This window comes from Podarcis muralis, chromosome 1 (assembly GCF_964188315.1).
Source record: "Podarcis muralis chromosome 1, rPodMur119.hap1.1, whole genome shotgun sequence".
Classification (NCBI taxonomy): Eukaryota; Metazoa; Chordata; class Lepidosauria; order Squamata; family Lacertidae; genus Podarcis; species Podarcis muralis.
Window position 1 is genome coordinate 17,072,302 of NC_135655.1, and position 15,216 is coordinate 17,087,517.

Consider the following 15,216-nt stretch of genomic DNA (forward strand, 5'->3'; position numbering starts at 1 on the left):
TGTAGGTACGTTCCCACGAAGCAAGACACGGTGATAACACCAAGAACCTTTATTTGAACTAACAGAACTGGACAACAGGGGCAAAGCAACTGCTTATATACATTTCTGAAGGCCTGGGCCACACCCACTCTCAACGTGATTGGCTGTCTAAACTCCCAAGCTGCGAATCATAACTTTAAGGGCCAATGGCAGTGGCCCACATCCTGAAATGTCCTCTGATTGGATATCATGCATCGAATCAGAACACAGGGGCTCAGAATCCTTAGTCCAGACTCAAGCTCAGGCAAATGCTGACCACCACTGAATACATAACAGAGGATTGGACAAACTTCTGGAGAACATGGCTACTAGCCATGATGTCCATGCTCTGCCTCCAGAGTTGCTTCTGAAATATAAGTTGCTGGAAAGCACAAGAGGGGAGAGTGCTCTTGTGCTGGGGCCCTGCTGGGGCGTTTCCCACAGGCATCTGGTTGGCCACTGTGAGAACAGGATGCTGGACTAGATGGGCCATTGGCCTGATCCAGCAGGCTCTTCTTAGGTACTTATGTTCTTAGAAGTCTCTTGTGAAGTGGGAGGAGACCAAGCTGTAGGTTCTCTATGCCAGGCACCCCCAAACTCGGCCCTCTTGCTGTCTTGGAACTACAATTCCCATCATCCCTGACCACTGGTCCTGTTAGCTAGGGATGATGGGAGTTGTAGTCCCAAAACAGCTGGAGGGCCGAGTTTGGGGATGCTTGCTCTATGCTCAAGAGGAACGTTACCTGCTTTTCAGGATTTAGACGGGAGGAATCTTTTCGCTGTGTGCCATTTGCTATTAATGCTAAGATTTTTTTTTTTGAAATGCATTTCTTTTTTTTAAAAAGAGCAGCAAAGAAATCTATAAAAAAGCACGTGTGCGAATACAGGCCAACAATAGCTCTGTGTATTCTTATATATGCACTTGACTTCATTTCATCTCTGCTTTACTTAACCAAATTGCCTATTAGAAGCAAACTGGCTGTAGCATTGTCAGCTAGCCAGGGGGCAGAGGGGTGGAAGAGCTCACCCTGACCTGCTCTTGTGTCTTTAATAGCAGCTGGAGTTGAGGAAACCAGGAGGTCAAACTGCTATTCTCATTAGTTATGACTCGCGGCCAAATTCTACATGCAGGAAGCTGACCCTGGTGGAAGTCTGCCCCAATCAGAAATGGGCACGGAGATAAGCATTTTCACCTCCAAATGTTTCCAGGAGAAGCTGCTATTAAAATCCCATCTATGGGAGCTGACTGAAAACTTAGCAGCCTTAGCTAAATGCTGTTCCTTTTTTGCTCAAAGAAACAAGAACCATTTTGCCCATTCCCTGCCATAGGAACACAGGAAGGTGCCTTATACTGACTCAGACCACCAGATCTCAGATCTCACCGAATCCACTCCTTTTGAAACAGCCATCCTTCAAAATTTGCAATTCTCCGAATTTTGCAATGCCATTCTTCAGCCAAGAGAGGTCTACAAAAATGCATATATCCTGGTAAACCGTGTGTGCGAATGCATATATTTGGGGAAATAAAATGCAATGGTGCATTGTTAGCATTTTTACTGGTTGCCAGTTCATTTCCGGGTTCAATTCAAGGCACTCACATTAGTGTTTAAAGCCCAATATTACACAGTCCCCAAATAGACCCTTCTCCTCCCCTACATATCCTACTGAGAGCTAAGATCAGTGGAGGGAGCTGTATTGGTTGCTCCACTGCCCTCAGAAGCTCAGGAAGGGTGGCTCAGGAGAGTGCCTTCCCTGTGGCAGCTCCTAAGTTGTGGAACACACTTCCCACAGAGCTACATTCTAGCACCTTCCTTATATAGCTTTTCCTTATATAGCCTTATATAGCAGTTCTTTGCCCTGGCTTTTGACACTTTCGGTGCATACCCACCTTATCTCTGTAATTTTAAGTTGTCTAAAACTGTTGTTAAGGTTGTTCTAATATTAATGTTGTGTTTCAATTGTTGTAACCTGCCCTGAGACCTTAGGGCGATGGACGGGTAATAAATTGCAATTATTATTATTATTATTATTATTATTATTATTATTATTAATTTATACCCCGCCCATCTGGCTGGGTTTCCACAGCCACTCTGGGTGGCTTTCAACAGAATATTAAAATACAATAGTCCATTAAACGCTTCCCTAAACAGGGCTGCCTTCAGATGTCTAACAACAACAACAACAGGAAATTGTTTTGCAAAAATGTGTGTATAATGGGGAATATATACAAAATATATATACAAAAAATATATACAAAAATGTGTAAAAGAAATTCTCCCAGAATTGCTGGTGATTTGCAACCTAATGTGGAAATGTGTAGTATTGAATTTAAGATTGGAAATATGAGAAAATTATTTCATTTTTAAAAAAAATATGTGATTGGGAAAGTGCTGTCCTGTTCATGAGAGTCACTGTGTATCTGCACTGCATTTCTTCCACATTGTTGTACGTATATGGAGCTATACAGGGTGGGGGAAGTAATTTGTGTACCCCTTCAGTCCTATGCCTCTTTGCTCCCAGTTGAATATGTGCCATATCCAGGTTCTTATCTGACTGGCACTGACGCTTAGGCAGGGCTCTTTCCCTATCTGCAGTCCTATGACTGGCGTGCAGAGCATTGACCAAGAAACCAACTGCAAGTGAGCATACAACTGCGCTATGACCCCTCAGTACCTGAGGTTCAGCTTTCTGCGCATCATGTTAATATGCCCAAACCCTCCTCACAGGAGGGAAGGGAGAGAAAGGACCATTTGTTCAAATGAACGGTGTGGAAGAAAAGAAACCATTTTAGTGTCGCAGCACCTACAGTACACATCAGAATTCCCTCCCATTCAACATTAGAGAAGTACCATCCCTGTTGTCTTTTTGGTGCTTAATAATAATAATAATAATAATAATTTTATTATTTATACCCCGCCCATCTGGCTGGGTTTCCCCAGCCATGCTGGGCAGCTTACAACATATCTAGAAACATAATAAAAACATCAATCCTTGATCCTACTGAAGACCTTCCACTTTCAACAAGTCTTTCAAAGTAGGGATGTTTCTCAGTCTGCATATGAATTAGTAACTGTTTTTTACTGCTTGTGTGTTTGCCATCCTAGACTTCTTTGGGAGCAACGGTGGGAGCAATAAATTTAAACTGTAGCTCATGTAAGCTGTAGATTGTGGGTGTTCATCTCTAACTAGGGGAAAGTATTGCTTTTCCGGCATTTCCTTAAGTCATCGTCACTTTGGCACCTTCGAGTATTTTCTTCAAAACAATCCAACCGTCTTTATAATCCCACTTCCATTGTGACACTGTTGTTGTTGTTGCCCTTTTTATCACAGGGGTGGAGAACCTTTTTATTTCAGACCAACGGCCGCATTTCCTTCTGGGCAACTTTCTGGGAGCCCCATGCTAGCGGTGGTTGTGCGGGGCTAGAGACAAAAGTGGGTGGGGCAGAAAATATCAATTTTACCTTTGTGACATAGGCCAGTTTCTACAAAAACTTCCGCACTGCTCTCTACCCGGAAAACACTGGAGAAGGATATGAAATAGGACTGAGAAGGGGTGTGGCCAAGGAGGGGTGTGGCCTATGGAGAGTCCTGAGACCTAGATAGAGCACCCTTTCCTTAACATGTTATTAGGTTTAATTATTTTTTTAACCTTATCATACACGTACTTACCACTTAAGAAGCCAGTGTCTCATCTGACTGTAACTGAGAGCTAGCAAAATGCAGCCTGCACAAAGGGACCTAGAATTTATTTTTATTTTTCCATCCTTTTCATTCATTTTAGTCCTTCATGGCTGCTGTTCACTAAAGTTTGCTGAAGTTGATGGTTCTTTGGGCCTAGGTTAGCACAGTGGGGAGGGAGAATCAGTAAAAATCACCTCCCCGCTCCGCTTTCCGTTGGTGGGAGTCTCCATGTCATCAAAGAGCTTCCCATTTATGGAAGATCTCTTTCCACGAAAAGAAGTGTTCAGTTTTATCCAGCCCCTTGCATTTTGTGTGCAAAACATCCCAGATCCATGCACTGTCATTTCCTATCAGGTAACCAGACTGGAAAAAGACTCCTACACTCAGGATATAGCCAAATGATCAGTGCGTTCTGACAAAAAGAGCCTCCTGCAGGTACCATTATGTACAGGAATTGTTTTTTAAATGTTTTGGTCATTTTACTTCTTGTGTGTTTTCCATCCTGGGCTCCTTTGGGAGGAAGCGAGGGGCAGGGGGGATGAATTGAATAAATAAACAAATGGATAAATTGATAAATAATTGTGGCTGACACAATGGAGAGCCACTGCTAATCCAAAATAGACAGTTCTGAGCTGCTTAAGCCAACATTCTGACTTGGGATAAGTCAGTTTGTATGTTCCTGAGTGAATTCCAAAAACAAACGTTGGCGGTGATTTACATTTTCCAAATGTCATATAGCAGCAAGCCTGTAATCTTGATCCACAGGACAGCTATAATGACAGCAGTGCTGAATGTGAACAATTAAGAACTATGATTCATTATATTACATTAAAGTAGTATAATTTACGAAGACTGTGACCACTTCTGTCACTAGGACCTCTGTCAAGCTGTTAATCAGATGCAAATCTTTTGTCTTTACAGCACGTTGCAGGAACAGAAGGGGGAACTTCGCAAGCGTCTCTCCTACACAACTCACAAACTGGAAATGCTTGAAACAGAATTTGATTCTACACGCCAATATCTTGAAGTAGAACTCAGACGTGCTCAGGAAGAACTTGAAAAAGTGACTGAAAAGCTGAGACGGTTAGTTGTTGAATTCACTGACCTTTCCTCAAAAGAAATGTCATATTTCACTTTAGGTAATTTGGGAAATGTTGCAATCTGCTGGAAATGCTGAAGGAGGCCATCAGGAAATGCTAACATTAACTGGCAAATTTCTAAGCAACTACCTTCAAATTTCTAAGCAACTTCCTTCAGTAAATGGCCATATTTAATCCTCTTTTGGACCTTCAACATGGCCCATGTGCAAAGACCAAAAGTGAGTCTTTGACCCATTTTTGAGATTAACAGCACAATCATATATATGTCTGCTCAAAAATAAGCCCCATCTAACTTCATGGGGCTGATTCTCAAGTTACTTAACAGAGCACTGCAGCCCTACTGGCTCATTTTAAGACACGCCAATAAATATCACACTTTAATTTTGCTCATTGACCAGTAAGTACCAACATTTACCAAGACTGGAAGAAAAATAGCCTCCATGTAGCATATTCTGTCCCATCAGGAGTGGCTTCTTATGAGGATCCCCATAATCATACATTGAGTTTCCACATCATTAGTAACTACTATCAGTAATGCTTTCAGAGGTCGCTGTGTTGTGAATAATGCTCAAGACCAGTGGTGGAAAAGGTTCTGTGGATAAACCCTTTCGGTTATTCATCCACTCACAATCTTTTTATTCTACCTTCCCCCAATAGTTTAAAAGCAGTTGACTGTCAAATGAATACAGACAGACAGGAAAACAAGTTTAGAACAATCCAATGGAACACCAAAAAAAGTGAGCAGCAAAAGAGTAGAACAACAAAAAGTAGGTGAATGGTGAAAATGTGTGGAATTCTGGAAGGAAATGTGCTCAGTATGCAGCCCATGGGTGGATATTCTACAGCTCAGGAGTAGCAAGGAAGAAGACCCTGCAGCTAGGCCTCTTTTGCCCGGAAGATGATTTCCATCTTCCTTGGCAGATCTTCTGTCCATTTTCAAAAATGGATAAGATGGACAGATCCATCTCTTTCTGGCCCATGTCACTTTTGCATTTGTTCATTCTGTTTCGTTTCTTTCTTTTAAATCTGAAATTTAAAAGAGATCCAAACAAAAAATTCACATCCAGTTACACATTTTGTAACATATTTTGCCTTGAAATCTATTGCTGTATTTATAGAACTGCATTGCAACATTTGGGGAAGTGGAAAAATCCAATGCGGCTAGTCATGTTCTGATCTGCGCATTCATCTGGGAGGCGCAGATCTGGTCGGTAGCGGGATTTGCAAGGTTTGAATTCCCTCAAGGATCTCTAGCAGAGGGTGTGGTTGATTTTGATTTATTTTTTGCTTCAGAATCAGAATAGAAGTGAAACTCTGAAGTCAAAACTCAGTTCTGAGCAAAGACCAAGCACCAACCCTGTCTTTCAGGGGATTTCATTTGCAAAAGTTTCCTTTCCCTCACAATAACTTCACCATGGGCAACATTTCTTATGCTTCCACCTGCGTTCTGCATCGCCTCAGTAAGACTCCTTTGGGGGCTCAGTACATCAAGAAAGGACACATTTTACAATCCCCTGCTGTCTTCTAAGAGACCATTTTTGCCATGTTACTAGAAAATGAACTTCACAGTGATGAGCAATGGGAACTGATCATAAGATGTGCCGTGCTACATCTTTTCAGTGGAATGCTGGGCCTAGGCTTTGGCTGTAGATCTCATCTTGTAGCATTCAAAATACCGCACATTTAATCCAAATGTATTCCATTAGGATGATTTCTTTGAAATATGTTGGAAAGATGTTTTCCTCTCGTAATTGCCAACTGGGCAATCCTCATTCTGAAAGGTTTTCAGCATGGAGCTATGCTGAGAACATTGTTACCTCATCACAAAAAGGGGCCAGGTTTTGCAGAGGACTGAAACTGTTCTCAGAAAAGGTCCCCGCACACAATTTTGACTTGGCGAAGCTAAATGATATGAAAATGTTTCAAAAAGGTGGATTTCGCCAATGCCATGTCAGTGTTTGAAAAACAAAACGTTCTGACCTCCTTTTTAATAATAATAATAATAATAATAATAATAATAATAATAATAATAAAAATAAATTTTATTTATACCCCGCCCTCCCCAGCCAAGGCCGGACTCAGGGCAGCTAACAAGCAATAATAAAAACAAGTTGAATGAATACAACTTAAAAACAAGATTAAAATACAACATTAAAACACTGAAACATTAAAAAGCAGCCTCATCACAGGAGGAGAAAGGAAAAAAGAAAGAGGGGGAGGGAATCAAATTGACTCCAAGCCAAAGGCCAGTCGGAACAACTCTGTCTTACAGGCCCTGTGGAAAGAAATCAGATCCTGTAGGGCCCTGGTCTCATGAGACAGAGCGTTCCACCAGGCCGGAGCCAGTGTTGAAAAGGCCCTGGGCCCTGGTTGAGGCTAATCTGACCACCTTAGGGCCCGGACCTCTAGGGTGTTGCTATATCTGGAGGCTCTCCGTGGGGCATACCGGGAGAGGCGGTCCCGTAGGTAAAAGGGTCCTAGGCCGTGAAGGGCTTTAAAGGTCAAAACCAGCACCTTTTTACTCCTTCGCCTAGTCCTCAGACCTTAGTTGGCACAAAAGAGTCACTTGAAAAAGAGTATTCTTGCAGAGTCTTGCTGCTTTTATTCTTAAAAAGTCTTCTTCTCCAACCACGATCAACAGCTTTTACACACACCAAACGCAACCAGCTTTCTACCATTCAACCAACCCACACCAAACACTAGCATTGACCCCTCTATATATACAGGTACAATTTGGTGAAAGGTTGCATGAGTCATTGTAGGCCGCTGACTCTTGCTGATTCAGTTATTTTAGCATTAAAGAAACAGTGGCCAATTTTTAGCTGTGACATGCCAGAGCATCAGGGCACTACTATCACTACTATCATCTTCTCTTTTGTTTCCTCAGGGACATTTCATAAAAATTTAAAAAAAGGAAATCTGGGTGTCAGAGCTGCCTCAGGTCCCAGCTCACAGAGGACCAACGCCAGTCCGTTGTTATATAAAATAGTCTTTATTGAAGTTCAGTTTCTCTTTTACAGCCACGGCGCGCAGCTCTACGTCTTAAACCCTAGACCGCCGAAGCTCCGTCTGAGTCTCCTCCCCCCAGACACCAGTTTAAGACCCTAGCCTTGCTCCACCTCTTCCTCTGCTCCCTCCTCCTCTGGGTCCGCTTGTCCGCCGAGGTCCTGCCCTTCCTAGACTCTTCTGACGCTGAGTCCCCTGAGTCTTCCCCCTCCCTCTGGCAAACTTTAGGACCTGGTTCCCAATCCGGGCTTTCTGCTGTCCCGCGCGCCTGTACATTTGAACTTGGCGCGCGCGCCCAGCCTGCCACCTTCCTTCTGACCGTTATACTGCTCCTGTCGCTGCTTCCCTCTTCGGGGATGCTAGCTGGGTCTGACTCCTCCTCCCTGCTTGCCGGAGGAGACGCTGACTCTGACCTATGGGGCTCTTCCCCCCCACTACGCTCTGGTGGGGAAGCTGGTCCTGATTTCCAGCTACTGCTTTGGGAGTCTCCGCTGGCCCTCTGCTTCTGGTGTGTCCCCCCTGGGACCCCCCTTGCCCTGGCCATCGGCGCCCCCTTCTGGGAATCTTCTGATTCACTGGAGAGGCTTATGGAATCTCTCGGGTCACTGTCATTCTGCCCTCCGCTGCCCTCAGATTCTTCCCCTTCGCTCTCCATTTCCTCTCTCCCCTGCGCCTCTGCTCCTGAGCCCCTGACACTGGGTTTATATACTCAGCAGGAAGCTACGATGGGTAAAATATTATGGAGTCCATTTTTTTATCTCACCTTCGCTCCAAGGAGCTCTCGCCATAATACACAGTTCTCTCACTTCTTTACCCCCACAAGAAGCCTATGTGGTAGGTTGGGCTGAGAGACGCTAACTAGCCTAAGTATACCCCAGCTAGCTCTCCCATTTACCAATGTATATCTATAATGTGTCTGTTTCCCAGCATCTACATGGCACATTCACTCAGGGCCTGAAGCAAAGCAGTAAATACCCCCCCCCCACACACACACACAAAAACACACACCAAAATAAAGGTGCATAGTAGCCAAACCCAGCCAAATTATTGTGGCACCTGAAGCAGAAAATCCCACAATAATCTCTCCTGCTCCCTGGAAGTAAAAATACAATAGCAATTAATCAAATAACTAATAATTAGCTGCGGCCTCACTTTGCCTAATGGCAGGACTAGCTCTGCATCAGTCTCTGCATTGGCATGAGAGGGGTAAACTGAAAAAGTATTAGATATATACCTATAAAAAAAATTGTAAGAGTACTCACCGGTACAGAATAAGTGTACATTTTTGGTGTCCATGGCAGCCGTTTTGCGTTGGCACCATGGCAAGTTTATGAGAAATGGCATAATTTGTGTGTCAATAGACCCATAACCTTAGGAAGCAGCCTTTTACTAAGTCAGACAATTGGTCTGTCTAGTTTAGTATTTTCTACACTGTGTAGCATCTGCTCTCCCTGGTTTCAGACAGAGAATGATCCCAGCCCTGGCTGGAGAGGCGAGGGATTGAACCCAGGCTGCATACAAAGTGGGTGCTCTACGACTGAGCTGTGGCCCTGCCTCAAGAGCCAGGATTGACACCTCAAAGCACCTTGCTACATATCAGTTCTCTCAAAGACTGGGTGGGATTTTGAAGTCTGCAAACCTTAGCTTTCAGTTAATCAAAAAGGCTTTGCTAAGCGGCAGAAAGCAAGGATCAAATAAGCTAAGAACCGTTAGTGGGGGAAGTAAGTTGCAATCTCTTATGCAAAAATTGACGTTAAACAGTGTGGTGCTGAGTGTGCAGAGGTATGTTAATTATATGATTTCATCTTTGTTTTAGGATACAAAACAATTACCTAGCCTTACAAAGAATTAATCAAGACCTAGAAGACAAATTGTACAGGATGGTAAGTACAGGGTATTGTTATATTACTATTCTCTATATCTTTATGATTCTTCAAGCGCATAACATATTGACAGAGAGCTGGCACTGAGGAAACTTGCATTTAAGCTTTGACAGTGTGATCCTAACAGTATCACTGTAGGACAGGAATGGATAGCCTGCAACGAGAGTTGTGGTCCAGATGTTAGACTGCAGCCTTTGGCATTCAAGTGTTCAGGGAAGAGAAAGAGCCAGCAAAGAAGAGATGACCTGGGTTTCGTTTTAGGGATAGCAGAGATGGTTGTGGCAAAGATAGTCTGACTTCATATATTATTGGCTGCATTGGTTCTGTGGGCCATTGGCTTGTCTTCTTATAACACTGAACCTTTTTCGAGCTGAAAAGGGGTGTATAAGTTTGGCTAGGCCTGGTATAAACATTGGGGCTTCTTGTCCTTACCTAGTCAACAGAGCAATATCCTTCCTTTCAGGCTCTGGCTACAGATTTAATGAAGAATAAGCTCCTGCCAACCTAGCAGTTCGAAAGCACAAAGTGCAAGTAGATAAATAGGTACCACTCTGGCAGGAAGGTAAACGGCGTTTCCGTGTGCTGCTCTGGTTCGCCAGAAGTGGCTTAGTCATGCTGGACACATGACCCGGAAGCTGTACGCCGGCTCGCTTGGCCAATAAAACGAGATGAGCGCCACAACCCCAGAGTCATCTGCAACTGGACCTAATGGTCAGGGGTCCCTTTACCTTTACCTAAGCTTTGAGACGCGGGTGGCGCTGTGGGTAAAACCTCAGCACCTAGGACTTGCCAATCGCATGGTCGGCGGTTTCAAATCCCCGCGGCGGGGTGCGCTCCCGTCGTTTGGTCCCAGCGCCTGCCAACCTAGGAGTTCGAAAGCACCTCCAGGTGCAAGTAGATAAATGGCGTTCCGTGTGCTGCGCTGCCTCGCCAGATGCAGCTTGTCACGCTGGCCACGTGACCCAGAAGTGTCTCCAGACAGCGCTGGCTCCCGGCCTATAGAGTGAGATGAGCGCACAACCCTAGAGTCTGGCAAGACTGGCCCGTACAGGCAGGGGTACCTTTACCTTTACCTTAAGCTTTGAGAATTCTGCAGGGGTACAGAGTGGGGAGACAAGAGTCATTCAATATCTACATCTAACTCCCAACTCAACTTTTTTTTTTTTTGGCCAGTGCTGCAACCTGCTATTTTATTTTATTATTTTATTCTTTATTTAGGGGGGCAGGTGGGTTGATATCTTGTCCTTTGGCCTAGAACCATCACAGAAATGGATCACAACAGACATATTATGCAAAATCAATCCGGCACACCTAGAGACATTGAAACTCCGAATCAATCCACATGGTCCTCCATCTCTTGCAATATCTATCTTGAAACAAACTGAACCTCAGGCGGCTTGACACTTTTGCCTAGCTCCAAGATTTGCGGAAGTGTGAACTTTGAAAGATTGGCTGTGTTTCGGTTCATATATAGTTTCAGTAAGTGTGACTGACATAGTTGAGCCTTTCAATGTTTACAGAATCAGGTTTCTCTTCCCCATCTCTACCCATTGCCCTCCAAGTACTTGCAACTATAATACCCATCATCCCTGGCCATTGGTCATGCTGGCAGGAGCAGATGGGGGTTGTAGTCCAGCAACATCTGGGAAGCACCAGGTTGGGGGAGGCTGAGTGAGAGTTTTGAAAAGAAATCTTAGACCCCAAGGTTCAGACTCCTTGCTCTGCAATAAAATTTACTGCATACCCTTAAACAATAGACTATCTTTTACTCAAGGTTGCCCGCTTCTGCATGGGAACAGCAGTGAGTTATCCTGCAGAATTGTTGCATAGGCAAATACTTATAAATCACAAGGCACCTATAAAATGGGTCAAAATTCAAGGAAGAGACTTCAGAGTGTTGCTGTTTAATGGAAACGCCCCCTCCCCTCGAGAAATTATTCTTGCTAATTTGTCACAAGGCATCGCCAAATTTAGATGCCTGACACAACTGCATCCCCTGCCGTGCCGTCAAACAGGATCATACAAAACAGTAGACCCTTCACTCCATTGTGTGAGATCTCCAGCTGGTGCGAAGGAGAACCTTGAGATTTTTATCAAAACAACTCTAATTGGGACCATCTAAGGAGGCCACCATGCCATTCTTCCTTTTAGTTTAGGAGTTTGAACTTCCTTAAAGTTTAAAAGAGGTTTTAAAGGTATAGTGTGAATGTGAGGCCATAGTAGGACCCTCTGTATCTCTGTCAGGCCCACACCCATATCTCAGGGAGGCAGGACCTCAAGCCTGGGGGCCAAATATGACCCTGTAGACCACTCTAACTGGTCCTTCAGACTCTCCCCATGTAACAGGAGGGTTCCTGAGCCACACCCCTCACCAGCTCTGCTTTGTACCATCCTTCAGTGTTTTTACCTGAGTGGAACTTGTCCTTGAGCTCTGGCAGGGAGCGCTTCTTGCTTGCGTGGAAGGAGGACAGAGAAGAATTTGTGAGTAGGTCTAGAAACATGATGTCATGAGGCTGGCAGGAAAATACTGGTTCTCTGCAGGTCAGTAAAAAGCTAGAGGCTTGGCATGCAATTGACTTTCATTCACCAAAAAAGTAAACACAGCGGGGTCTCCCTGGCTCGACTCCTTCAGCTTGAGAAGTTTGCTGGAAACTGACCTCCGGCCCCACCTTTCTCCTCTGGCCTCTCACTCTGGAGCCCTCTCCGACAGACAGACCGTGACATAGGGCTGAGCTCCGCCTCTGGGCCTGTCTGGCCCTTTGCTCTGCAGCATGCAGGACTCTCCTGGAGCAGGGTGTGAAAGAAGGAGAGCCAGCAGGACTGAGACTGTCCTGCTGCAGGATGGCAAATGTACCCTCTGATTCCTCCCTGTTTGTGTCTGCGCTCACATCGAGACGTTCAGCCACCAGCCACTGTTCTGGAAGGGCCTTCTTCTTCAGACCCACCTTGATTGCTCCAACCTCCTGCTTCCAGCACCTCCCAGCTCGTCCCTTCCCCAGCCTCCTCCCCAGTGTCCCACCACCACAAGTCCTGTGAGAGCCAGTGTTGTGTAGTGGTTAAGAGCGGTAGATTCGTAATCTGGGGAACCGGGTTCGCGTCTCCGCTCCTCCACATGCAGCTGCTGGGTGACCTTGGGCCAGTCACACTCCTTTGAAGTCTCTCAGCCCCACTCACCTCACAGAGTGTTTGTTGTGGGGCAGGAAGGGAAAGGAGAATGTTAGCTGCTTTGAGACTCCTTCGGGTAGTGATAAAGTGGGATATCAAATGCAAACTCTTCTTCTTCCTCATCTTTCTTGTCCTCCTAGAGGGGGGCTCCCAGGCAGAGGCTCCCACCATTCCTCCTCATCCAGCCAGTCCCTGACACATGACCGCTGCATAATGCGGAGATTAACATTTGTTTCTCTGCCCACTTTCACCTCAAGGCCCACCCACCATTGGCGTGTGGCCTCCAGAATGCTGCCTAAAAGGGAATGTGGCGCTCAGATAGAAAATGGCTTCCCAAGCCCCTTGCCCTATCTAATTGCTAACACAACTTAACAGCAACCCAGGGCAAGAGAGCTTTTAAGGCGTGCTCTGCTTGGCACGGAAGAAACTGTGGCAGCAACGGCAATCGTGCCATTAGGAGAACGTCAATTATTAGATGGCTCACTATATTTGAATGGGGCGTTCAGTCGTGTTAATGATAAGGGTTGGAGACTGCCTTTGATCTAACTGTGAATGAATGTTCCTTGTGTGACTTCCATGAAGGAATGCATTTTAAAATATTTGAGATTTATCGTGCTAACAATGATTATTATGATTTGAAAATCCACTGGTTTTCAAAGCCGTGCTGGTTACAGTTCTTAAGTTTTGCAAAGGTTGCTTTGGCCCTTTGAGGAATTTGTCTTTCCAATGTTCCGCTCAGCCACCATCTTAGTATTAGATGTTGAGCGGATTGTTCTTTCCTATAGATTAATGTTGAACATCCTGGCTGCCATTGGAATTTTATACATCACTCACTTTCTCCATGTTCTGCATTCTGTTTCCGAGGCTTAATAACAGCATCTTGAATTACCTTGTCCAAGGGCGTGACAGGTTTATCTTTGTGACAAATCCCTGGAGGGTTCTATTACGCAATGTTTTACGGCACAACCTCTACCCACATATAACAGGCATAAACTATTCTTATGAGTTTGTTTTTAAGCTCTCTCCATCAATAGACATACTTCACCTCAAAATGTCCTGGGACTGATCAAATCCTACTGCAAAGAAGAATTACCAAATGCTAGCGGTATTCCCTGCCAACCATTCTCCATCAATTAATGAGAGGGGGAAAATACATTCAAAAATTATCAAAGGGGAGGGAAAATGGCAGTGAAATTCTCATAGGCAGGGTGCAGAGTTCTTTTTTATTAGCGATGTGCAGGGTATTCTAACAAAGCCCAAATTAACTCAGGTTAATTCTCTTCCCTGCCCCCCAATAAATTTTTATTGTTTTTCATTGAAATTCAAGAACAACATACAATAACAATAACTTGTCCAGGAGTACGTTCTTATAAAGTTTCATATTCAGTACAAAGAACACAACCAATAGATTTATTTACGCATTTATCAATTCAAATTATCTCTTGTTAAAGATTATTGTGTTGAGGGTGGAATAAAAGTATTTTCCGTCTTACTTATAAAGGTAAAGAAAGGAGCCAATCTGACCCAAAGTATCCCTCCTTGAAGTAACTTTAATTGCTCTCTTGTGGCGAGCGAGGCGTTCCGATACAGTCACATTCCAAATATTATTTAATCAGATTTCATTGGGAATTTCAACAAATTGTTTCCAATAGAAGGATATTGCTAATGGAGCTAAAAATCTTAATCTCTGCATTTTAGATTATCTTTTGATTTTGGGTCTATGGATAATAAGACGAGAGCTGGATTGGGCTGGGCAGGGCACTGTCAAGAAACTAGAGGGCAGGTTTCAGCACAATGCAACTTTCTACAGCCAACTGAATCAAATTTTGGTACATCTCTCCCCGCAAATTGGCCACACATTTCAACTCCCGATCAGGAAATTAGAATGTGTGTTTTCTATATATCAACTTAGTGAGTTCTGTTTTTCTAGAAAAATAGGTGCTGGAACTCACCATGAACACCTCCCTTGTTCTCTTATAATGGCAATGGCACCCACTTGAGAGGTGCCAGAATTGAGTTCCGACTGGGGGGGAAAGAGCGCCGAACTTGGTGCTGTCTAGATGTTTTTGACTACATCTCCCATCAATCCCAGACAGCTTGACCAATGGTTGCTAATGATAGGAAGAAGAAGAAGAGTTTGGATTTTATATCTTGCTTTATCACTACCCGAAGGAGTCTCCAAGCGGCTAACATTCTCCTTTACCTTCCTCCCCCACAACAAACACTCTGTGAGGTGAGTGGGGCTGAGAGACTTCAGAGAAGTGTGACTAGCCCAAGGTCTCCCAGCAGCTGCATGTGGAGGAGCGGGGAAGCGAACCCGGTTCACCAGATTACGAATCTACCTCTCTTAACCACTACACCAC

At 44.4% G+C, this 15,216-nt stretch overlaps 1 protein-coding gene across 3 annotated transcripts in view; it reads left to right on the forward strand.

Annotated features, from left to right (window-relative positions):
- Positions 1-15,216, forward strand: part of BEGAIN (brain enriched guanylate kinase associated) — a 155,109-nt gene that overhangs the window by 70,049 nt on the left and 69,844 nt on the right. For all 3 annotated transcript variants that reach the window (XM_028709145.2, XM_028709054.2, XM_028709223.2), the window contains 2 exons: positions 4,621-4,782; positions 9,622-9,688. In XM_028709145.2, coding sequence (XP_028564978.2) covers positions 4,621-4,782; positions 9,622-9,688 — 229 coding nt within the window. The remainder of the gene's footprint in view (positions 1-4,620; positions 4,783-9,621; positions 9,689-15,216) is intronic.